Raw genomic sequence first — 27,053 nt, forward strand, 5'->3', positions numbered from 1 at the left:
AGTCTTAGTTAATAAATATTAACCCAGATATTAAAAAAAAATAAAAAAAGTACTTTTTCCCTTTCTTCCAATAATAATAACTAGCCCACGCATTCTTTGACTTCTTACATTGATATTTTGAAACATGTTGAAGTCTGTCTTTATTTGCCTTAAATAATTTTGGATATTAGCTAATCATTGTTGTGATTTACATGCAATACTACAGAGTTAATAAGAGTGAGGAAATGTTATAGAACATCTACTTCTGCTTCACAAATCAAGTGCTTCCTAGCTCATCAAAATCCTAGAATATCAGCACATTATCTGATCTAGCATGCACATACACTTACAACACACCAATAAGCCTAAATCACGAGGTCTAACCCCCTAGCTTTAAATAATCATGATGATATGCATACAAATATCTTGCAAGTACTGGAAACAGTAATTCTGTATTTGTCTCTGCCAGAAATTCTGCTTCTACCTCCTTTTAACAGGAACTCATGCAAAGTCAGAGTGATGCTGACCGATTTCAGAACTTAAGGTTTCTTCCTGAGACGTCATGTTCTTTCCTCAGCACATTGCCCAGCTGCAACACTCGAGTAGGGATATGAAAAATTTGCAAATCTAGTGTCAGATATAATTCCTACATTCCTTTTTATATTGTAAACATCATTAATGAGGCCTTAAAGGATGCTTTGTTGTAAACAGTGGAAGGTTTACAGCTACCACTCCAGTCAATGTAAGAACAGTGCACCAGTTTCAACTGTATGAAGACACATGTATATATTCTTTGTTTCACTTCATACACCAATGTATAATTTCATCATGTTAATACTGAAGGGAAAAATGGAACCCCCTCTGAAGTTCTTTCATTAAGTCCACTATTTTCTTTTCATACAATGTCTTATGTATTCTAAGATTTTATCTTCATCATCAATACTTTTAATCTAATCGTGGCTTTAATTTATTAGAGGCCACGCTAAAATAAACCCAAACCAAACAAGATTAATAGGAAGACAGACTGCCACTGCTATAGAAGCCAATGCCGTAAAATAGCTGCTCCATTATATTTTTGCTACAGTGAGAACTTGATACTTACTAACCAACAGACCTGCTTTACCTATTACATGTCTAGTCATACCTGTATATAATTGTGATTAGATGAACCCATCTATCCTTCTTTGTATGAAAAGCTGTTGTGAACAATTTCCTATCACAGACTAGCACAGTTAAAATTACATATGTTATTAAATAATAGCTCATGTGTAATTTTATTTGCTTTCAGAGTTACAATGTTCAAGAGATAATCATAGAGAGCACATTATAATTATTGTTAAACACATTTTTGCCACAAAAAGTTTAGAGCATTGGTAGAAAATCCTATGCCATTACATGAAAATATTTAACACTTGTAACCGTAATTTCATAAAACAAATATACACTTTATGTAGTATTATGTCAGCAAGTACCTTTTTTGTTTTTTTTGCAAATATCTTTTGCTCTATGTATGTTTGCAGTTAAGAAGTGCACCAAACGCTTCTATGTGTGTGTGTGTTTGCAATGCACAGGAAAAATATTAGTTTACCTCTGTGGTAACTGTACTTGTCAATCCCACTGGACCAAAGAATGGGGAATTACTAGATCTTAATTTTACCAAATAATTGGCCTCATATTTTTCTACCTAATGCTGAACATAACATTAATTGGTATTTACCTTCTAACGGTTACAGAATACAGACTGTATATTTCAAAGACAATCTTTACCAACTATATACTGACTTTCATTTCAGTGTCTATTATATAAATTAGGGCTCTGTTGAATACTTGTCCTGAGGAACAAATGATAGTAACTTTATTTAAATACATGCACAGTACCGTGCACTACAGAATTATCAAGTACTGTTTTTTTACTGGATGAATGAATCAATAGAAAAATAGATTTAACAAATCATTAACATTTTAAAGTCTAGATAAAAATGGGAAATCATGCATTTCAAGCAAAGTTTTATTTTTTCCTTGTTTTTTGATGAAATCTCTGAGAACTTAAGACATGCAGAGCTGAGAAGCAGCTCACTCTGAACAAAGAACGGTGTTGACTGCACAAAAAGTTTTGATTGCGACTGTTTATATACAACACTGAAAAAAGTCGCCATTCTTAGACTTCCCTTCAACATTTGACAGTGCTGTGCAAACCTTGGACAAATCCCTGTATTATGATTTCTAAGCTGTTAGGAAGTCTCTCTGTGGGCTAAGAAAGTAAAAAACTGAGCAACTGCCTCCTTAAAATTTACAACAAGAAACGTTTTGATTTCAGACAACAGACTACAAAAGGGGAATAGAAAACAGTTTATCCTTTCCTTTAGAAGTTAATTTAGGGGTTAAGTAAGTTATGGATGACAAATTTATAAATAATAATGAAACAAAATTAGATATAAGTTTAATTTTTCAATATTTAGAGTATGTGTCTATGTCTATCAACTTAGTAAACAAATGAAAAGTGTTTACTTGCAATTAATTTAACGTTTTTTTCCCACCCCAACATTTGTCTGGACATGGCCAATGTAATCAAAAGAACTGTAAATTTTCAGAAGTGAGTCTACTCCAGTGAGCTTGATAAATTATGCATTAACCCATTTCTCTGAAGCATCCTTCATTAAATCTTTGGTGGGAAATGCACTTTATTAGGCATGAGCTTTGGTTATTTCTGTGTATACGCACTATGCTTTCAGTCAATATGCAGAATGTTTTAATGTTTGCCATGTTACAGAGAAGTTTACTCATTAAAATAACTCTAGTGTTTCAACAAACAACACTGATGGCTAGCTTTGCAAGTATTATCATCTTCACTCTTAGCAGGCTTTCCTCATCCTTACAACTTTTGCTCAAACTTTCCCTGACTTCCAATATTAGAAAAACTTACACCAGAGTAATCATGCTCATTTGAATACTGCACACATTGTTAGATGTTTTCAGCAGGTACAGTTACTCACATACATAGGAGTTGTCAGAATTAGATATAAGAATTTAATGTTTAGATGAAATAAAAATATTCTCAGGGTAGAAAGAAATTATAAACTAAAAGTATAGGTTAATAAGACTTGTAATAAACTTCACTCTGAAACAGGTCCAGTTGGTTATTGATGTGAAGATGGTTTGATTCGATGAACCTATTGAACCTATGGCATATGATCACTGTAGTAGAAAAAACTGAAATGGAAAAGACAGGAAATCAAATTACCCATGGCATTCTCTTCCCAAATTCCATGGCAGAATTAGCCCATAGATTAGTAAATGGTAACGCATGCAACAAAAAATATGCTGTATCACTTTATGTAAACATCTTTCATCATGCAAAATGCCTACAAAACTGTGACGATATTTTTTTCTAGTAGCATAGTTTTACATTAGCTCAGATACAGAAACTGTTGAACCAAAATCCATGATTTTGCAAGTAGAAGATACTCTAAAATACTTGAAAGATTTCCAGCATAAATATTCCAAAGCTCAACAAAGCTAGATTTTTTGGGTTGTTTTTTTTTTTTTCCTAAAACCTAAACTATGCAGGCTTATTCCTTGCTGTGGTTCCTTGTTCTTTTGATGATAGAAGAGAAAAGACCGGTTTTTGGAGGAGGTCCCATCAACATGGGGGCTTGGTTCTTGTGAGTAATTTTTATCTGGGGGAAGAGAGAAGAAAAGCACAGTTATCCCCTGAGCTAGTTCAATTCCAAGTATCTTAGATGCCTGAATTATCTTTTATCTGGGACTTCCAAAGCTTCCTCATTTAATCAAAGAAGAAAATACCTGTATTTTTCATGAATGATGTTACATATGCAGTAAACCAATCTACATGTAATCATTGTTTCCACAAATACTTTAAATTATACATGCAATCAATATTAAAAAACCCTATGTAATAAAATACATGCCAACATGTGATCTTAACTTTTTGAGTGTGGGATTTATTGCTTGCAGTTGAATGTTTTATGTATCTACAAGATGAATAAAAATTTAAAAGTTGGAAAGGACATACATGCTGACAGACCAAGCAGTTGCCCATTATTAAGATACCAGCTATGTTTTTGTATGCTTTCTTTATACATCTAATCAACCTGTACTTCCCTTTTAATACAGAACGATAGTTAATTTCAAAATAACCAGTATGAACAAAAGTTAAAAGTTAATACACAAAAAAGGTCAAAAAATGAAGTAGCATTCTAATTTGTTAATTAATTGTTAATAGAACAGACTCAAATATTCAAAAGACTATTTAAAACACTTTGTAAGACTGCTCTAAAGCCACCCGTTTTGATTTCTTTGATATAAAACTACGAATCACCTTAAATGAGACAACCTTAAAGTAGATTATGTCTGCAATTTTCTCTAATTCAAGTCTAAATTAGAGAAGACATTTTATGAATGTATGCTATGCTCAAAGCTAATTGAAAGCAATTATCAAAGTGGCATTTTGTCTGTGACTTTAAGATACATTGTGAGATAATAAATGATTCTCATTATGTAATAAAAAGGTCACATCTTGCCTTTGGGCTAGTGACGCTGAGAGTTTTTCAAAAGCAATCCGAGACATTTTCTTTAGTGAACTACGACTAATACAAGAACCATCACTTATTAAATATCAGTTGTCACCTGCATAGTACCCACATCAGAGACGGGTATTTCTTCCAAAAAGAAACACCACCTCATTAAAAACTGGAAAAATATATCTCTTAAAGTGCATACCTGACATTTTCAAGCTAAAATGAATATCCTTCACTTGTCATTCACTAATAGTAATGAAACAAAAAATGTATGCCATGTGGAGAGGCTCATTAAAATATAGATCAGGACATTTCTTGGGGTGGAAATTTACTTTACAATATAAAGAGACAGAAACATAAAAATCTCAACAGAATGAATGGGTTGGTTTAACTCTATTAGAGCCTTTACTTTACTCTCCAAATGCTCATTTTCATGCCACCTTAGCTCATTAGTCTCAAATTTCATACGTGACCTCTTCTTGTCAACACTGTTCATTAGTATAAAATTTAGCATACGGAGTTTTTTTGGAAACCTAGATTAATTTCACATGGATAATAACACTTGCTTTCAAAGACAGGCATCAACATATATTTTTTCACAAGAAATTCTGCTTCAGGCACTGCTTTGCAAGCCAAATCTGTAGTTGGGGTAAACTGGAATTATTCCATTGATGTCACTTTCTAACAGCTGATGATCTAGTCCTGGAAAATCGCCTCAAGAATCTTTGTAACTTTACATGTAACAAGACATATTTTGGGGCTCAGGAACAGTGATGACATCAACCAGATCCTGAGGATCAATGCATGAAGTGATCTACAGCTGCTGTGACTGAAGTTTTGAGAGTCATTAGGGATCAGCTTACTGCAAGATCTGGCCATGATGCAGCACTAGGAATGGCCTCGGTTTCCTTTCAGAGGCAAATCATAGTAATTTCATCTTAAAGTGAATAAAAGAACAAAGCTCAAAAGATGTCTTTAATATGAAGAGGTGAAGTAATCCTGACACCCCGTACAGATTGCATGTTGGACTAGGGCTGTTCAATGCTGCGAGGATGAATACAATTACATATTGAGAAAATGTTTATAATTTGTAATGGTCTTTTTTGGCTTGAGCCATCTGTTTCAGAGACCATGACCTCTTCAGTATGTTGTATCCTATTAGCTGAGATCACCTAAGATGCCTGAACATGGTTAACCACTCATGCATGGGGATGGAGTCCTATATGCATTTCTCCAAGACATATTTTCAACAATTATAAACTGGCTCAATTCCAGTGGTGAAAAACATATTTTACATTATGAAAATATAAAAATAAAGAGTAAACTTAAAGTATTTTTTTTCTACTTATGCACAATAGTGTATATTGACATGGCATTGGTTAAGAATGATAACCACTGGTTCCTACTAAAAATAATAATAACAGTAAAACATTACAAAAAAATCTTACATTTGGTTGATAAAAAGAGAGAAGTATGTTTATAATACACTCTAGACCACTGTAGTACCTTGCCTGAAATAGGTTAATTTTGCCTTTCTCAAGACTCTCAGGTACTGCGTTTCTGCTCTGGACTGTCACTTCTGCTTCTGTTTTAATACTGGTAGCACTGCGAGAGTTAGTGGTGTACGTCTGGCCCGTAAGTGACACTCAACACACTTTGAGCTAGGAAGGAGCACTAAGAGTCTCAGAAAGGAAAATAATGTTGTAGATCAAAGTAGAACTGAACACTGAAAGTGCTGTATGGGAGACTGAAGTTGACCAAAGAAAAAGGAGAGAAATCTTTACTTACAAGCAACCAGATTTAGTTTAGTTGAAAATGAAGAAATCACTTACAGCTATATAGAGAATCTGTGTGCAGGCACATGGAATATCTAAAGACTAATTTTTATCATTCAGTTTCTCATTCATTCAGAAAGCAACCTCATGTCTTTTTTTCAGAAGCACAATTATAAAAGCCTTAAATAAGAGCCATAATTTTTTTTTGCTTTTCTTTTGTCCTAGGTGAATCTGTGATTTACACACATACAAGAAAAAGAGATTGCTCAGACAAAAAAAATCCTCAAAGCCCAAACACTAAACCTAACATATTTTTAGAAATTGATGATACCCTGAGAAACATACTAATACAAATTACTGTGGAATTCTGAAAAATATTTTTTGAGATCACTTAGTTTTATTGAAAACATAATTACAGAAAATATAGAGGACATTTTAAACATAAATTAGGGGAAGTGCTGCTGGTGAAAAAAAACGCTTCTATTTGGCATATTTGGAACAAATTTTTATTAAAAAAAAAAAAAAAGTAAAATGAGGAAATAACAAAACTCCAGTTTGGGAGAAAGTAAATAGCCACCTGAGTTGCTAAGATATTGTGGATTTTTGTTGTAAGCCTGATACACAATGTTATAGGCTAAACTCAAACTGTTGAGGCCAGTAACAAAACTCTCATCACTAATGGAAGCCAAGATCTTATCCTATGACTTCATGATCACAGAGATTTAAAGGACTGCTATACCTAGTAAACAGGTTTAGCACAATAATACTGCATTTGCAATTTCAAAACCACTTTTCTGGTATTAGAAAGTGTGCCCAATGATGTATTCATGCGAAGGAACACAAGATCCAATTAAAAAGGAGCATAATTCTTAAAAGATGTGAAAGTAATGGCTCCTTATTTGTTGATAGCAAATTTTTTTATGAAGCAGAAACCTGAATTTGCGATACTGAAGATATGTATAAATGCAGAAATCAGACATCTATTTGTTTCAGGAGCAGGTCAGAGTTTCAAAATATGCCTTGAAGCCACATTAATACAATGCATCCACTAAATGAATGCAGTGAACATCAATAGTTTTAGTGTGATAAATATAACTTTTACATCAGTCAATTTTGCCTTCATGTTCCTTTCTGCTATATGTGCCAGTTACATTCATGTTCCTGACTTCACAGAATGCCTAAATACTTACTATTAACAGAGAACACCGTTACATAAAACTAGGTACTAACTACAATGCTAAATGAAAGTAGAAAACTGAAAACAGAAATAAAAAAAGAACATATTTAAATGACAGAGGGGAAAAAAAATGACAGAAAAGAACTTCTCAAGTTGGATTGGTTAGTTTATAGTCGTGTTTTTCCATGCTATCAGCAGGGTTTGCATATTGGTAGTTTTGAGGGTATAAGGGTTTTCCCACAGCCTAAATGTCCATATGTTGCTTCCCTTATAGGAAATGGAGGGATGCAACACCTCTGTATCACCAGAGTTATCAAATACTTTCATCCTCCTGTGAGGTGATCAAGAGCTGTACTGAATATCATGGTATGAATCCGACCTATAGAATGTAGGCAGTGCTAAACAAAATCAATGTCTTGGATTATGTGGCATTTTGGTCAAAATCTCTTCACATCTAGATCTGTTTTAAATATAGCTTTATGCAACACATCTTTTACATAAATTTCTTAACAATATTATTGTGCAAAGTGCAATCAAATCTAATCAGTTTGGTATTAATTAAGCTCTAATAATACACTCTAGTCTCTCTTCTAAGTAGTGTGATCCGTTTCCCCTTCACACAGGTAGATTGGAAAACATTACGATGTCATCATAATTTTTAAACATACCGAGAAAATGACAGAGCTGCGAAATTAAAATAAATGATTAATGACATTTTTTTCATGTTTTGTACTAATAGCTATCACTGAGGTTTTAAATTAATAGAGCTGTCAAGCTCAGGGTTGTTACAGATCCAGTGCAGAACTAAAATGGAAATTATGTATTCCACAGACACCTAAAGATGACACTTTGGAATATTTTAAATTTTAATTAGTAGGTGCAATTGTTTTCCCCCCTCCTCCCTAAAACCACTGCAAATTAATTGGCAATTAGTCACAACTAATTCTTTTCTTAACAATCTGAACTGGAAAGAAAGGTGCATTACATGTTAGAGTATTTGTCTGGGGTGCGGAAAGCACACATGCAGAAAATTGCTTTGTCAATTACAAAAACTACTGTTGTGAAATTCAGAAAATATATGCATAGGTAAACAAAACTAATTAATGTGCATTGTACCTGTGAGCACAAAAAGTAATGCCCTACTGCAAAATAAAGTTTTAAAACTCAATAAATCACTCTGGCCTTGAAATAGAAATGTGTGCTCACAGTTGCTCAAAAGGGAAAAAAAAATGCAGCATGTTAGTTTAACACCAAAACTTTTTCTAGCAACTGACCGATTTATGGGTTAACTATGTAATAATTGTCTGATATTCTACTTAAATCAGCCACCATATCTAGGACCCAGCTCCTCTTTGCTCTAAAGAAGCAGACAAAAGTTTAAATTCTCCCATTATACACAACTGATACGAAAATACCACTACATTCAGTGACATGGAAAGAAGATAATTTACAGTGTCTAGAATACATCTGCAGCTTCTTCATTCTATCTGTGGTGTGTTGGTGACAATAGGTCTACATAAAAGCAAGTCTGTGACTCTTATTTTTCTCACCATCTCTGTCCTAGAGTGATGATTAGTAAAAGCTTTTTTGTTTGTCTGTTATTAGTTCTTGTTTCTCTGTGGACTTAACTGCAAAAGTAGGACTTCAGTGGGACCTATGTGCTCAGGCTTCTTGTATCAATAGGGACTAACAGGAAATGCTAGAGAGAAACCATTAATTTAAAACTTATTTTTAAGGTGCATCCAAGTGACAATATTTCAAAATATTGTTTCTGAGTTTCATTATTAAATGGCTTACTAGAAGTTTTCCTAACAGTAAATAATCCTAAAAATACTACGTGTTTCAGATGTTTATGAAACTACAGTTTAGGCAATCCATTAGGCGGGCTCTGACTATAAATTTTCATTTTAGTTCCTTCATTTACACTATATTCCTATGGACATTTCTGTCATCTACTCTTAATCTAATATTGCTAGCAGCCCGTCACTCTTTCAGATATGATGCCAAGCAACTTAGGAACAGATGAAAGAACTGAAATCAGAGTTATTTCTAATTAAGATGGAATATTTTTAAGGAGTTTTTCAAAACAATACTAATAATTTATGTAGCTAAATTGAAAGATTACTTTTCTTAAAAAAAAAAAAAATCCTGGTGTCTAAAGTTAAAGTTTATTGAATTAACTTGAGAGTCTTTGAAGTTTCATTACAATTAATGACCTGTTTGGAGATCAGGTGAAACCATAGACATCTTTCATGTTTCTGTATTTGTCTGGGAGAGCTCTGATAGAATGTCCTCTTCATCTAATCAGATGAGATGTTTAACATTACATTAACATTATCATCTTTCCTTCTCCCAGAGACTCCTCTATAAAAAGCAGTGAAAACAATACAATTTGACAAGCAAATTCTGCATCTTATTATATCAGAGCAGGGTGACTTTGTCAGACATTGCAGCCTGCATGTGTTCAACATATTGAATAATTCTGGATGACAGATTTTCAGACCAAGCCACTCATATTTTAAAGTACTAAGTACATCTAGGGACACAAGGTGCATGAGCAACAGAAGATCATAAAAGATGTTAAAAAAAGTACACAACAATGTCTTTAGTACTAAACTGATCACTAACAGATCGCAGCTTCTGGGGAATCACTGTGTTATCTATCACATCCCACAATACTTTCTGAGAGCCCACGCTGTCATTTTGGGGGGGAACATGGTCTCTACATGCAGGAGAAGGGGCAGCTGTAAGCAACTCAGGCTATTTGTATAAAACTTTTCTCCAGTCAGAAAGGAGAAGTACCAAAGATAAACTTCTTGCTTCCTTCAACAGGCACTAGATTTCCAAGACTGTATGCACAGCCTGCATCCCATAGATAACAGTGATTTGATGCAGAACTTGTTTTCCTTAATATGCATAATGAAATAGCAGGAGAATTTTGTTCGGGTTGAACTTGATTTCTTGAAAAATCATTTGCAAAATATTCTCATTTGTACCAAAACCTGAACCAGAAGCAAAAAAGGACTTCTGAGCTTAACCACCTGCACCTTGGGCAAGGATTGATTCAGTATCTCCTGAGTTTATGAATTTCTTTTGCAGTTAGCCTCTGTAATATCTATAGGTCAGTCCCTAAAACTACTAAACTGAGATAACTCTGAAGTTCCTGAGATGACCATATCAAAATAAAGCGTGATTTCAACTTTACAAAGAACAGTTGCGGGGGGAGAGGCAGTAGTCTTTTTGTTTTAACAAAAACTTTCTGGCTGGAACACTGAAGAATCAAAAACCTGAGGCTCAGCTGCTGTGTCTAACTGGCATACATGATCTATGCAATAACAGAACAAGATGCAGGTGTCTCTCCCCTAGAACTGGTGCAATGGTATATCCAAACACAACAGTGGCTTCTGTCCTTAAAACAATATAGCTAGAAATCTAGTAAGTGCCTTCCCTCAGCATACCATGGGAATGAATCCCTATGTCTCAGTGCATAGTGTAGGAGTGCCACCAGTTTAGATATGGGCCTCAATTCTTCGTAGGAGCTAGAAAATAAAATTCTCGTATGTTTCATAAAGAACTAAACTCATGGATTTCATCTGATATCACACTTTTTGCCATTTAAAAATCTGGTCATTAATAATTTTCTTACTGGTAATTTGGGGAGAAAACACAGATTTGTCTCTAGGGGAGACAAATGCTCATGATTCTTTTCTTGGCCTTCTCTTTTTTTTTTTTTTTTTTTTTTTTTAATTTGAGTAGGGTACATGAACAATAATGCAAGGAGAAACTGCAATAAATACATTAAACTCCTCAGCAAGGAAAAAAAAATCCTGGAAAAATGAATAACATAAAATAGTAACTTGGTATCTAAATTCATTGAGGTGAAGTAGTATGGATAAATAGTTCATGTATTTTCTTCTCAGAAGAAATAAATACATTCAACAGTATGTAACACAATGTATATTCTCTTAACAATGGTATAGCAAACAGGTTGTGTTCCACAGAAAAGCCTGTGCCATTTTTATCCCTTTAAAGTGGTACTTCAACTGGATGGCGGTAATTGTCAGTAATAATTTACTGTTTCCTCAAGGCAGTAATTGAAATGTAAGAACTGTTTCTTTTTTCACATTTGTCCTCAATTGTGCAGGCAGCTTTTGCTAGCGTTATCAATCAGATAGCAGGGATTTTGCACAGAGCAAGCAATCAAGAAAAAAAAAAAAAGGCATGTTATTGCCAGCATCCTTCCAAAAGTTCTCTTCTGTGATTTGGCAACTGAAAAATTACATGTCTTTTTCTTGAACAAGTAACTGCTGGGTTCAGTACTGTTGATATCTCTTAACTCCGAAAGGTTTACTGGAATAAATCTAAAATTCCCACTGTTCTTTCACACAGTGTGTGCACATGGCTCTCTTATTGCAGCATCTGAGCATTTAACCATACAGAATTAGAGATCAGGCACTCTCCCTGCTGTTCAGCTGTACACTCTGGTGTTATTTGGTAAACGTAAACTATTACAACCCTTTTCTGTCCTCCTAACCCATATACTATCAGCTCCCATGCCTGTTAGCACCTTACTGAAGGTGCTCCCTTTTACTTTTTTGTGTAGCATTTAATTCTACTACAGACATAAAGCTCATGAAAGTGATCCAGTACCCTGGTTTGGGGAATTACTCCTATCTGTAGTGGGATTTCTTCCTTGTCACACGCTGTCATACTCACAAGCTGCACGGATACACCAATTCATCTGCTTTAAAACACAGGTCTTCTTTAGGGGAAAGAAAAATTACTGAAATTATATATTAAAACTTGTTGCTAAGCCTATATTCAACAACACAGAGCTTAAATCTTTTCAATATCTTCTCAAAATGTTGTCTCACGCTGAGATGAAACGGAGAGTTCTTAAACATACACCTGTCTTGTGTTGCCAGAAACAGCTACTCAAACCTCCTCTGTGCAAGCTCCTATCCTGTCCTATCATGTCTGTATTGCTGTTTACCTGCCCTCACTTCATATGACTGTTCACTGAAACAACAGATTAAATTTCCTTAATTTCTTATTTGAAATGTAAGGATTTAAAAAATATTAGTTCTATCATATGATTCAATCAGCCCAGTTAAAACTTCAGCTTTAAATAAAAGCTCCTTGATATGAGCTCTCAAACATGTAACGGAAAATCTCCCCAAATTTTTTAAAAATAATTAGTTACTTTATACATGTTAGCATCAAAAAGAACATTGGCTTTTTCTCAGCAACAGAGACAACAAATCTGACACATCATCATAAAGGATCACATTGGGTAAAGGGATGCTGGGACTGCACCCTTCGAGTATTTTATAAACTTTTGAAATCAATACTTCTTTATTCTACCCTAACCTGTGGGGAAAAAAAACAGCATGATAAATTGAAAATGCATTGGGTGTTGAACTATATAAAAACAGTGTATGAAGAAATTACTTAAGTAAATTAAGTTAATACTGATGGCAGTGTTTGTCTTTTTAAACCAAAAGATTCTTTTTCTATCATTGAAAACCAAGTGAAAGTAATAAATAATTTAATTCAGTAATGAATTTCTGAGCAATGTTATTTTTGTTACTCATTAAAAAAAGTTCCTATTTTTTTTTTTTTTTTTTTGTTTAGCTCTCTTCCTTGAGATAACAGTATACTTACCGTGCAAGGAGTTTGCATCCAAGGTTCCCCATCTATCTGCATAGGCAGTGACTTGCTGGTCCTAAAGGGATATATTTCATAGTATAAGAAAAATTAACTAGACAAAATTGATAAATGTATTTATTAAGGAGGCATATATGTGATGGCACACACATATAATCCTGATTTATCCCTGAACTTCTATGTAATCTCCAGTATGGTCCAACATGCTTACAAAAGTAACTCAATCACATTTAGTTTGATTTTCAACAAAGCAAAAACATTGTAAACATTCACACATCTTGCTAGTAATACACTACTGAGAGAATAGTCCATAATTTGTGAAATAAAGAGTCAATTACACAAGAACTTGAGGAATAAACCTTATTAACTGAAAAGATAAAGGAACCTCTGCTATTTTTATAATTTAGACTGACTGCTATAAAGGAAACAAGAAATAAATTTTAGCTCTATCATCACCATTTATTAGAACCATAAAAGATGTTTTTACACTCATGTCTAACTCTGGGTTAGACAGAGTAACACATAACATGACAGCTGTACTATATTCAGAGACTTTAACATACCATGCTATAAATTTAAATTGTTAGTAAAGTGACACTGATTTTAACATAAAGCTACAGCCAGTGTTCCCTATCTAGTTTTTGATATCACTTTAATAAAATTACAGACAAGAAAGAAAGGAAAAAACCCTAAGGATGATCTTTTTTGGTCTTTTCCACTTATAATAGTTTGCATACAAGACTGTTAGAAATAACACAAAGCAGGTAAATCTAATAAAGGTGAAATGAGTCAACTAAGTACTCATGTTCATCAATGGAAATACTGTCTTGGACACTATTCAAAAGTGACTGATAGTTCATGGGATAATCCACTGTCATCTATGGTCATAAGTGGAGGAAGGGAAGAATGAGATCTCACTTTATAGGTTTGGAAGGGTTCTGAATCTTTTTCAGTTGTGGTCCTGCTGATGTGGCATTATAAATATTATAAATATTATCTCCTGGTATCCAGAGAATGTTGGAATGGCTCTGTAATCTCATTTCTCTTCCTCATCTAGTAGAAGAGCACTTTTGAAGTCAACATCACCAGTCCTTGAGGAGAGCCTCCACATCTATCAGTCACTTCTGCAAATCCTACTTATTTTAAAGTTTTTATTGCTGCTGTTCTGTTTTATGCTCATTCGAGGCTTCTGGGGTTTATAATTGTGTAACTATGACTTTATTAAAATTTTGGAAAATTCTTCCTGATAAATTCTTCACTGAGGAAGAATTGACCATCTCTCTTTTTTCCAACCCTTATTTAATCCAAAAGTTAGAATAATTGTTTTCTCCTTGAGTCCTAATCCAGGTTTCCTGTATTGTGAATTTTCTGGTCACTTTAAGCACAGGAACAATAAAACACAACTAAATTAGTGTGCTCCACCATTAGTGGCTTATACATATCAGCAGGTTTAATAATAATGACTTGTGAATATTCAGTAAATAACAAATCAAAGCCAGAGCCCTCTGAGTTCTAGAGATCAAAAAAGAGCTTTACAAATACTAAATACATGCTACTATTCCCTGGTGAGGAATGCATTATAAATGGGTTAAAAAGTGTCAAAGTAATGTTAAATTACTTTTTGCTCAAATGTGCATGGGGTGTATGTCAGTGATAAACTGCAATATGTTTATGCCTTACTCCTTCTGCTCCAACTGCTTGACAGTATTTCTTCATAGGATGAAATGACAGTTGAATACAGCACGTGAAGACTGAATGTAAACACCCTTTTTCTAGATTTTTGACGCATTTAAAGAAAGCAAGATGTACAGGCATAGAATATGGATGGAATAGATATTTCATATACGAAAATGATACTTTCACAAGAAATAAGTACAGTATTTATGACTATTAAGTTACCAAAGTAGACTGATAATATATAAAACTTTACTGTTTCACTACAACAGTCCAGTGCAAATTGAAGATGCTGATACCTGATGACAACAGATGAGCATTGGGCAAGCCGTCTTCCAGCACTTTTCAGACCTGTGTATATCTGTCCCATCTCCATGGCTCCTTCCAGACCAACCACTTCCATAAGCTGGTCACTTAGATCTGCAAAAGTTGAAAAAAATAACATTTTGTCTAGATGCCATTTTGACAGTGGTTGTTCTGTGACTGGTAAGAATTGTGAGAAGACCAGCCTCATAATACAAAATGTAGAGAAGAAAACTAGCAAAAATGATGATTCCTAGGAAGTGATTGCAGCTTTAAAGCTGAACACATCTGGACCTATTGTCACACCACTCTAAAATAACCTGACCAAACTGATTCTAAAATACAAAAATAATACCTCTGAATTTTAATACATGAATACTGAAGAAATAATCTTACTCTACGAGAAAATAGGAGAGGCTCCTTCTTTAGGTTGTGCTCACAGAATGAGATGTTTGCAGTTTAGAAATTCAGAAACTGGATCTTTGTCTCAAGTAGTACATAGATTCAGTGCAAAAAGGGCAGAAACACACTTGTATCAGCAGCTATTCATCTAATTTTTCCCAACCTTGTAGTGCTTGTTTGCACCAGTTATATGTTTTTATTTCACACATTTTTTTGACTATGTAGCATTATGGCATTAGACTTTAAAATATATTTAAATAAATCCTGTATCTGTCAAAATAGATTGCTTGACTTCAAGGAGTGAGGACAAATTCTGTCTAGAATTTCAGATACAGAGATACAACCAGAAACCTAAACAGTAATATAGCAGTCTAGTTTGAGAAATAACTAAGCAAAGTAATGAAATATCCAGAATCAGCGAGGGTGTTTTGTATTAAATGCTTTATATGCTCCTGTTAAAATGCATGTTGCCAAGACCAAATGGACAAGAAAAAGAAACATGTTTTTTAGCTGTATGTATGTTTTACAGATTCGCTGTTAATATCCATGTTTCCAAACGGCATATTCTCTGGTGAAGCACAGGAATAAGCTAAAATGTTAGAGTATATCATCACATTGAAAAAATAAATAAAGGAGAGCACATTACTCTTTGTATATTTTAAACCCTTCAACCTTTAATGAAGGTAAAATTTCATGCTAATTATCATACCTATGAGCCTAGCCCAAAGTTTCAAAGGGAGTCTTTTTTGTTCACTTCTTTGGACTTTCAATGAAGGTAATTAACTGAACAAGTACTTGGGGGTGGGGGGGTGGGGGGGGTGGGAATATGAAAAGGAAATAGGATTTATGGTCTGGATTACTCTGCTTCCAATGAGAAAATCTGATACTATCCAAAGCCTTCATTTTTCTTATATTTCCTTAATATTCTTTGCTATTTTCATTTTCTCATCACAGTGAAATCAGTTCCTTATAGTATTAATGAAGCGAAACTAAAACCTATTCTTTCCTATTAAGGAAAAACAATGATGGACAAAAGATTAAAACATACAATATTATTAATTTTAACTATACATTCAATAGTTTGCACCCCTCTAACACATGTAAACCCAATTTTGTATGTCTTACTTTCAACTGAATTATTTTTCTTTCAAGATGTTTAAGTTACTCACTTTTAAACTTGGGTTTAAACAATTTCTGCTTTTCTTGATAGCCATAGGGATTTAGGTGAGAAAGGCCTCTCATTTTCAAAAGGTATTATATTAGAAAAGCACACAGAACTTTATAGATGTACTAAATCATTAAAATGTTTCCAGCCAAGAAAACATCAAATTTCTATTGACTGGGTTATTAAAAAATTACTACTTTTTAAACAGGGGAATAATTAAGAACAGATTTTTATTACTGACAGCTCAGGCAACATATGCAAGATTCAGAATAGTGACATTTGCAGGATATAAATTTGATGCATCATTTTTCAATAGCTGTGAAATTACTGCCAGTAACAGCAGATAACAAAGGGTCAAATCCTGCCATTTGATCTGTACCACACATCTCAAGAAATGTGGTATATTAAACATTGGAAGATGGAACTGAACAACACTCTAATACACTGAAAAAGTGAAACCTTTTCAGAAGCTTTACATTTGCAGTGGCACATTCCCAAAGTGGGGTTATTTTAGGCCAAATATGAATATTTTTAGAATCAAGCTTAAATTAGACATAACCTTCCTTCAGAAGCTGGAAAAACTAAAGCAAGTGTAACATGCAATTATAGACTTAGGGTTAGTTCATGCTCCTGCCCTTGCTAATACATCTTTCCTGATGCTTTTGCATAGTCATATACATATCAAGAAATCCTTGAGCTATATTGACATTGATAAGAACTCAGACTGAGCAAAAGTGGAAAAGGGAGTGTGTCTATTTTGGTTCAATTCTTCAAAGATGTTACATGGCTACACTGGCTGAATATAAAGGGTCAAAGAATTAAAAGGGTCAAGACATCAATGAATGGATTATATTTGTTCTTAAAAGTTCCCCACCAAGGATTCTGAAAGAGACTAAGCTCTATTAAAAGAGATTAGATCTTCTATTAAATTAAAAGACAGGAAAGACGAAGTCATTCTTCATTCTAGTGGAAGGTTATCACTGATTTCTCAGAAAGATCAGTGCTGGCCGCTGTACTGCTCAACATATACCCCTAAATAATCTGGAAATGGAAGGAGATAGTGAGTTCCTGAGGATTCAGTGAAGTAAAGAGAAAAAACAATTAAAAAAAAGTTCAGGAATTTTACAGTACTGAGTAATAGGGCTATGCAAAGGCAGAAAATTCGCCACACGTAATTTAATGGACACTAAATGGCATGCGGAAACTGCAGGTATGTAAACTGTTATATGCATATATACTGCATTTGAAAGAACCACAGTGTGTATGTGTCTGTGTGTATATATCTACAGACACATGTATATTTATATTGCTGGGATACAATTAATACTATCATGCTGGAATTAACAATATGGAGATGCTGTGGCCACTTCATTGAAAATATCAGCTCAGTGCTCAATAGTGATCAAATACCATCAAAAATTATGATTGGTACAGCCATATAGGATGGAAAGTGCAGTTCTGGCCCACTCAGCAATGTGTAGGAAGATACAAAATAGCTGAAAATGACAGAGCAACAAACATGGTAACAAATATGGAGCAGCTACTCTATGAAAATAAATTAGACTAGAAACCTTCAGAAGCTAAGGAGATGAGTGGAGGAAAGATAAGAAAATAATGAGTGTCATGGAGTAGGTGAAGAGAGTACTGTAATTTAGCACTTCTCAAAATGCAAGAACTAAGGGTTTCCAGAACAAGCAGGAAATCCTTTCTACATAATAATTTGTTACACCATGACGCCTTACTAGACTTCTAAATTCCTGAAATCATAATTATTATATATTTGGTAAGGCATCTTAATGGAAGATTCACTACAAGTTTGCTCTCTCGTGCTTTATTTCTAATAATGCAACACAGGTTGGTGTCAGAGGTCAGACACTGAGCTACATGAACTTGCAGGTTGATCTAGCATCACTGTTTTTGTTGTCCTCTTACACATCTTAGACATTGTAGACCAGGATAAGGAATACTGCTGTTCACTAAACATCATTAATCACTTAAAACAGCTGGTAATGTGGACTTTTCCATGACATGTATCCCAACTGTGTTTGAAACCTAATTGAGAAAGTAACTTCTTTTTGATCCTCAAATTATGTTCTGAAGTTACACACACGTGTGCGTCTGTTTGTGTCTCTACCAACTATAGAGCAAAAACTAGCAATTTTAAGGCATGTTGTATTTCTTCTGCATTACACAGATTTATTCTAAACAATTGGTAACTGTCCTGATAAAATTCTCCTATACCTGCTCCACCTGTTATATATAACAGTTTTAGGAGGTTTAGGGTTATGAAACTGATAGTTAGATTTTCAAAAAAGAATTTAACAGCTAACAGTAAACATCAGCAACTACCAGATACTGAGCAGCTTTGCAACCTAGCCAGGTCATTTAGTTGCCTAAATGAGAGCCAAAGCCTCATAGGTAGGCTATCATGGAGAGCATCTCAGTATTAGTGCATTAGGAAAGTGTTTTTTGACTGGTGCCTTGGGATTCTTGAGTCCGTTTGTTCTACTTTGAGCTCTGTGAAAGAGCTGAAGGCTGTTGCTTGTTTTCTATGTGAATGAGCCATTAGAGTGTGTGGGAATGTTTTCACAGCACCATGCCTCTCCTGCCCTCTTCCACAAACTGAAGGACTTCACGTGTCTTCTCATATTAGCCCTGTCAGTAAACAAAGCCAGCTCTCCTGGGAGAGCGCTGCTGTCAGCAGATGGTAACTAGCATGCAGAGGGGCATCTGACCCCTTGCACTCATTCCTGATGGGGAGATAAAGTCCCTAGGGAGATGACTGCCCATTTCATCCCATCAGCCAGCAGGAGAAAGAGAAGTCCAAACAGAAACTTGCATAAATAGCAGACAAAACATTGTATATAAATGTAAGCCCTTTATAGCACTTCCCCAAGGCATGAAGAAACACACTTGGAGATTTTAAAGTTTCTTAGTGAGGAGTTGATGTTATCCATTAGCTTGGCATTAGCTAAATGCGTCAATATTCAAAGTGAACACAAGAGAGAAACACATTTGGAATACATCTATGAAGATAAAGCAAGGAAAGCAAAATGGGGTAGGGGGTGGGAAGAAACATGGTGTGATTAGAAATCCTGATTTACATAGAGAACTTTCCCGCTGTAATGGAACTGGGTTTGATATCCAATTTATCTTTGCAATATATAAATATTGCTGTCCTGGCAAGAGATTGAATTATTCTATTATAACTTGGGGTTACTGCACTCACTGAGGCACATTTGCATAAAAACACTGTTGGTCAGTGGTAAATCTGTCTCTGGCAGCAGTTTGTCTTCAAAGAGAAGGGGCTCCATGGCTTACTAAATGTAATGAAACCCTAGTAATCATCAGGCTGGAAAATTTTTTGGTTCCAGTTAAAATACTGGATAATAATTTCAAAACTGTTATGATGCCAGAGGATCCCTGAAAAACTCCTGAGCTCGATGCTCTGCACCACATGAATGCTTTGGCATCTTCCTAGAACATGGCATGTATTAAATCTACAGTTACGCATAATGCAGGAATGTGGGGTCACTTCTACATGCAGGGATAAGGACTGCTGTTGTAAAAATGATAAAAATTTGTTTAATGTCACAGTATTCTCATGATTTTACATGAATGGCTTTTTCGAGATTGCTGGGTACAAGAAATCAGTCAATAAATAACAGTCTGTACATCTTGGTTTTTGTTATGCTTTGCTTTAGAGAAGCTACCTGAAGTAACATATGCCTCAACATTTTTAATATCAGAGTTATAGCTAGAGTCCAGATTATGCCAACGCTCTCTTTTATTACCGATTCACAGATATATAGTAAAAGACAGCTCTTATGTCCACGAATTAATAATATAGACAAATAAAACAGACAAAGCATTGAGTAGGGTAAAAAGAATATTATTATACCCATTTTACAGAGTGAAAATTGTACACAGACAAGTTTAGGTCCTTCAAAAGGTTTGTGATCATATTATGCTGGATATGTTTTTCTACCATAAAAACCCATAGTATTTCTAGACCCATAGTATTTCTATTATGTAAAAAGTTAAGCACATGAGTTTGCAGAACTGATCTGGCCAAGATCATACATTAAGTTTGTGGCAGAGACAGGAAATAAACCAGCAACTCCTGAATTTCAACCTTCTGCTTTTAAAACTCTGTTCTCCCTCTTATTACTGACTTTGAGCATATATATTACTTGCTACATCTGTAGCATTTGACCCAGTTTTGAGTATTTTGCATTGCCGAGTTTATTTGTAAACATTAAAAATCTTAGGTGGCTCCAGAAATATATTTCATGCCAGCACTGATTAACAGCTCTTTACTCTTGTATTCATATTTATTTTTCCTGTTTTTAAAACAAAAGAGTCTGCCTCTTAGAACCAAGAGAGGAGCATATATCTTTTCTGTAATTTTCACCCTAGATATGATGATAATAAATTAACAGATATTTTATATCTGTAAACACACACAAAAATACACACACATTTTATACCTGTGTGGACAGACACACATACAATACATGGCAATATTTATGCATATGTTTGAAATTCAGTGCATTTTGGCTCCACCATCCGAACTGATGATGCAGTAAATAGCTTTAATGGGGTGAGAATGCAAGGGTGCTATTTTTGACACTTAAAATGAATGCAATAAATAAAATCCTCTCTGCCAAATTCAGTGGCAAAATTACTGACTTCAGTAGAACCCAGATTTCACCTGGCATCTTGTGTCTTGCATCAGTCTAGCATAGAGGATATGTTCTCAGATGGAATCATTTAACAGATACAGCTCAGCCTACTATTGTGTAATGGATTATTTTTGTGTATATAATAATCTCCTGATTCTTATTAATCATTGAATGACAAGCTTCCCCCCCAAAATAGGAGGGCAAACAAGGAAGAATCAGTCCTTATAATTAAACATTTAACGAAACTTCTTAACGAGCACAAAAGGCCTTTGTAAAACTTTTCCTTAAGTGAACTTTTTTTTCCCAGCTTACCAGGGGGAAGGAGACGAGAGTTCTTCATAGAAACTTTTTTTTGACTAATAGTAAAAAGAAGAAAAAAACCCCAAACCAAAACCAACAAAAAACAACCCACTCCAGAGGATTCAAATTAAATCACTTCCATCCAAAACCTACTCCCAAATACCAATGTTCAGATGTTCAACATTTGAAACAAGGGGTTTCATCTTCCAGTGTGGGAGATCATTATGGATAAGTCTTTTACAGCAAAGCTTGGCAGACAAAATGTATTCTTTTTTTTTTTTTTTTTTTTTTTTTTACAGATTTATTCTTTTAATAGTCTGAGGTACAATTGCATTGAACAGGCTGCTGCACCAAAAAGCCCCCTATTATTTTAATCTGTATTCTTTTAAAAGTTATTTGTTCAAAAGGATTTCACTGTGTTACTCTTATACCCCCTTCATCCAACAGAACAAAAGCCTTTCTATGAAAGGAGTCTAAACTTGGACAAACCGTAAAAAAAAAAAAAAAAAAAAAAGGAAAAAAAAAAAGCAAAGTTCCTCTCTGTTTTTATCAAATTTGATTGCTGCAGCTGTTCCCAGTTTCTGTATTTTAAAAATAGCCTTATTCAGTGCCTTGTTGGCTAAAGGCCAGAGTACCATTAGAACATGCTGTACGGAAAACCTCTATTCAGTTACAGATACAGAAATATATTTAAGATCAGTGGGGGTCATCTGCAGCAAACACTTGTATGGGCGAAAATGGAATTTTAATGTGCTTGGACTGCTTACCACTTTTAACAGATATTTAAGAACTTCAAACCGGATATCTTTCTATTTGTATTGGTACTCTCAGATTACTGAGCATCAGGTACAATACAATATGAGTGAGTCAAGATTATTTCAACTAACAAAAATAGATCTAATTCTCAAATTACTCCTTAGTAGTTCTGGCATTCACTTTAAATGGCTTCTAGCAATATTGGATATTTGATTAGTCTATAAAAATGCCACAGAGCCTAGAAAAGAAAAATACAGTAATATTGATGGAAATGTAGAAATCTGATCAATGAAAACTAGCTTTGATACGTACATTTCTAAGAGGAATAGTACTAACAGGGGATAAACATTCCCTTTCTGCAGGGTAGCAAACTCTAATAATGGCATTATTCCTATATTTATCCACCGAAGACTTTTTTTAGTTATCTGCCAGAAAGAAATCTTCATTGCATTTATGTGAGCACTAAAACTCCTTTTGATTAAAGTGGAAGCAATTTTCATCCAGGAGCTCAGAAAACCCCCAAATATGATCTTCATTCCTCTTTCTGTTCATGAGAACAAATTCCATTTGTTTCCCCTACCATGCTAGCACTCTCTGGTGTTTGGAGATCACAGCATGCAGAATGGATACTGGTTTAACAATACCAATTTGCAATTATAAAGCAAGAGCCCAACCCTAGGAAAGTATTATGAAAAATCAATGAGATGTATCATAGATCAGCCACTTCTGCTGATCTAGAATGCCTGCATTAAAGTATTCAAGGTTATGTATTTCTACTTCAGCTGGGGAGGAGTCTTCAGCGTGGTAGAAATATCCAAGTTCATTATTTGGATAGGTACCAACAGGAAAGAAAACACAGCAGTGATGGCATCAATACAGTCTATATAAGCTTGCTAAGACTCCAAGTTCTTAGCAGCTTGTTGGCTTTCTAAGTTTCTGTGCCCTCACTCTCCCAGGACCTGGGTTAATAAATTAATTAAATGCTACGATCACACTTTGGATTGCAGTTTCAGTTGCAAACATTGCCACACCTTCTCTTTGTATAGAAGGAGCATCTGGCAATTGAATGAAGTTAAATCCAGTGAATACTAGCAGGTATTTGTATTGTCTTAAATAAATCAGTCTTCCCACACTTCCTGCAGTCAGTGAAAGTAAAGGAGCTTTGACTTAGTTTCCCACTAAACTAAGTATTTTTGGTGTTGCCTAAGGTGGCCTAGGATTTCCCGGACATTCACAAAGGGCTGACAAGCCTGACACAGGAGCAACAGAAGCAGCAGATGAAAGGATGGTATCTTGAGAGGAACTCGTATGGTGTTAGGAACTTACATGTGGAAAACTGAAGAGAGTTCAGTGTTTCCTCTGGACAATTATTCAAAGGAAGGGTCTAAGAGGTCTAATTTTCTGGAGGAGCATGTTTTTCCTCTACTGTCATCAATAGGAATCTTAGGAGACAATACAGCATGATTGGTTAACTTAGCAGCGTGTCTACACTTTACTTTCTGCTATATCTCCCTGAGGATCTCAGGATGGGCTAGCTCTGGGCAAACACTTTGCTTCTGAATACTTAAACCATACCCTTGTTCTGATACCTAAAACATTTTAAGTGGTCCTACAGATGAATAGTATGTGTTCAGATTGCTTTTTCAGTTTTCAGGTCCTGCTTCCAGTCCAAAACAGAAGGAGCAAACCTCAAATTGAATCAGAGTTTGGAATTCTGGGTTTGTTTTCATCTTATTAATCAATTACACACTGGAAGGTAAGAGTGGGAGCAGTGTTTTTGGTTACATATGGAAATTAATCTGGAAGGACAGAATACTGTTCATTCGTATTTTGGAATTTTCACCTTCCAGGTTACTTTCAACAAATGAGATAAATTTTAAAAGGACCTTTATTTTGGTCTCTACCCAAAAAACATGGATAACTACATGCATGTTTCAAGTATGACTATCAAGTGCTCTGTTTATTCAGGCCTATCTCTATGGTAACTACTTTATGGTACATGATTTCAGAATACTAATTATAAAGCAATATAAATAAGGCTGTGTGCAGGTTTGCATGTACATATTTAAAGCATTTCAAAATTCAAAATTCATCCTAACTTGTACAATACAATGTATGATTGACTTTAAAAAATATTTTTTGTTGTTGTAATTCTTGCACTGTAATAGTAGCTGACTTTTCTTTTCCATAACACTAATTTGCACTAGGATCACAAGCACAAGGGAACTGCAGTATACTAAGGGAATTAAAGAAAGTTGAAGATGCAGGTGTGCTATTAAATGGGTGGCCTTTGTATTACAGTATTTATGTGTGCTATGCCATGCTAAACAGAAACCTAAATGTTACATGCAAGAAGCGGTACAACAAGAACATCTGTGTTGGGGGACTGAACTGGCATAGCTAACACCTCCAGTACCAGGTGCAAAGGAAATTTCAGTATAGCTTGATGAATTCTGACTGCTAGCATCTGTAATACATTGGATTATCTCTCTTCTTCCCTCCATATTCCACCAGAGTATTTGTAATATACATCTGGCTTTAGATTCTAGCATAGCAAAAGACAGGTTGTAATCCTGCCCTCCTGGATCGCAGCCTCGTTTTTAAACTTCATTTAGGTTTTGCTTTTCATAGAAGCATAAGGTGAGAGTTACTAGCAATTTCTGAACGTATAGTTAAGGAAAATGAGCATATTTCCCTGGGAAAGAAATACTGAAGGGAAAATTGCACCTCTGATCTATTTAAAGATGATCAAAATGTGTGTAGAGAAAGCTTTTCCTCTGGACTAAAACTTTACATGTCTCTCAGAACATCCAGCTTTCTAAGAACTTCTAGATTTTCATATAGAGTAACTTTTAAAACTCAATCTTCAAAATAAAATGAAGATTTAAAGTTCAAGTGACATACCTGATTTATAGAAATATTGATATTTAGTAGAAGACTTAGAATACGTGAAAGAACAAGAGAGCTGGCTGAAATCATTGCTAGGAGATTCAAAACCAGTCACTTGTGGAGTAGTCACTAAAGTCCAGTCCTAATAATCTTCGAAGTACGTGACATTCCTCAGCATCCACTGAGACCACGACCTACCATATTCAGTGGCTCAGGCTCAATCTTATGTTTCTTAATCAGGTAAAGAGTTCAGGAATCAATTGCTGTATAAAACTGAAAACTTACAAAAACTACCAGTGATTATGCTAGTTCAGGTGGAAGTCAATGGCCTGATCACCATTACCATGTCATCAACAATAGCTGAAGCTGTTCCCAGGAAAGAATTGTCTGAACCACAGCTCTCCATGTTCTTTGTCCAATACTTTCAACAAGACAGAACAAAATGTCATCAATACTGCAAGTGGGCATATTGAGCTTTGAAGGAATTTCTTTAGAAATGTTTGTGGAAAACTGTTTCCTTCTCTTGGCAACTTCAGATCACCTCCTTCCACCCTCAGCCACTGATTAAACCTCTTGAATATGTCTAATAAATAATCTAAGAAAGGACAAATTACTTTAAGTCTACACTTCTCTGGGAATTGGGAGCTTGTTTCACCACATTGTAAATTATCTTTGCTAACTTCTAACAAGGTGTGACAAAAAAGCAATAAATACAAATAAATCTACAGTGAAGAGATTCAAATAACCCATTACAAAAGCTTGATTTCAGGGGGCAAAATAAAAGCTATAACAAATTTGCAATCCCTAGTTATTCATCTTTTCTTGTTACTTCAGTTCGAATGCCAAATTCCTTCATTATATTTTGACCCGGTATGAAAAACCATCTGGCAAAAGCATGTTGCAATTCTACATAAATGAAATAATTGGATGGCTGCTTTAAAATATACTTAATAAATAAATATTACTATACATTAGCAAAAATCACTTCATTCCATTTCTGAGCTCTATTGCTGAACTATGATTTTTTTTGTGTGCCTAAAGGACCTCGGATTCCTAGGCAGTCTTGCATTGCACTAGGCACTCATGAGCCTGATGAGCTTCCACAGTCATACAGTATCAGATGCATATGTCCACGTTTCAGTTGTATTTATTGTATACACTATTATTATTGGTACTATTGTTAGACAAGGGTAGCACCACAGACTCATCAGAATAACTGCCCTGTGGGAAGAGACCATAGCCTAAGGGTTCTGACAGATCTGTGGCAACAAGTTACAAACCATATGGATGATGTGGTTATCTTGTAATAGGCCAAACAGCTGTGGTTATTCAGGAGCCATTTAAAAAGTGGATCATGCATCTCTGTCATGAGATCTCTCAATCACGCTTCAAAACAACTTTAGAATAATTTTGGTTAGCCAATTACTTTCAGTCTACTACCACAAAGGTATCAAGGTCTGAGATCATCCTGTTGCTGGAGTCCTGCAGGTGCACTTCTGTGTCTGCACAGTCTCATCTCTAGCCTAGGGGATCTTCTGCAGTGTGCACACCTTCCTAGGAATATATCATGCGAGGAATCAGGCCAGAAGAGACAAAGTTTTCATTGACTAATTGGATACATGTTACCACATTCCTTCTCAACAAGTTATGACAAGCACAGAGTAATAGTGAAAAACAAAATATTTGCTAGCAATGAAAAGTGGTATACAAAACAGCAGTTGGTTGTGAGCAAACATTTTGGAG

At 34.9% G+C, this 27,053-nt stretch overlaps 1 protein-coding gene across 12 annotated transcripts in view; it reads right to left on the reverse strand.

Annotated features, from left to right (window-relative positions):
• Window positions 1-72: 72 nt before the first annotated feature.
• Window positions 73-27,053, reverse strand: part of DGKB (diacylglycerol kinase beta) — a 500,304-nt gene continuing 473,323 nt past the window's right edge. For all 12 annotated transcript variants that reach the window (XM_065666235.1, XM_065666238.1, XM_065666233.1 and 9 more), the window contains 3 exons: window positions 15,110-15,230; window positions 13,134-13,194; window positions 73-3,656 (listed from right to left, as the gene is read on the reverse strand). In XM_065666235.1, the coding sequence (XP_065522307.1) occupies window positions 3,549-3,656; window positions 13,134-13,194; window positions 15,110-15,230 (290 nt within the window). In that variant the 3' untranslated portion in view covers window positions 73-3,548. The remainder of the gene's footprint in view (window positions 3,657-13,133; window positions 13,195-15,109; window positions 15,231-27,053) is intronic.

The sequence above is a fragment of the Lathamus discolor genome, chromosome 2, assembly GCF_037157495.1.
Source record: "Lathamus discolor isolate bLatDis1 chromosome 2, bLatDis1.hap1, whole genome shotgun sequence".
NCBI classification, from domain to species: Eukaryota; Metazoa; Chordata; class Aves; order Psittaciformes; family Psittacidae; genus Lathamus; species Lathamus discolor.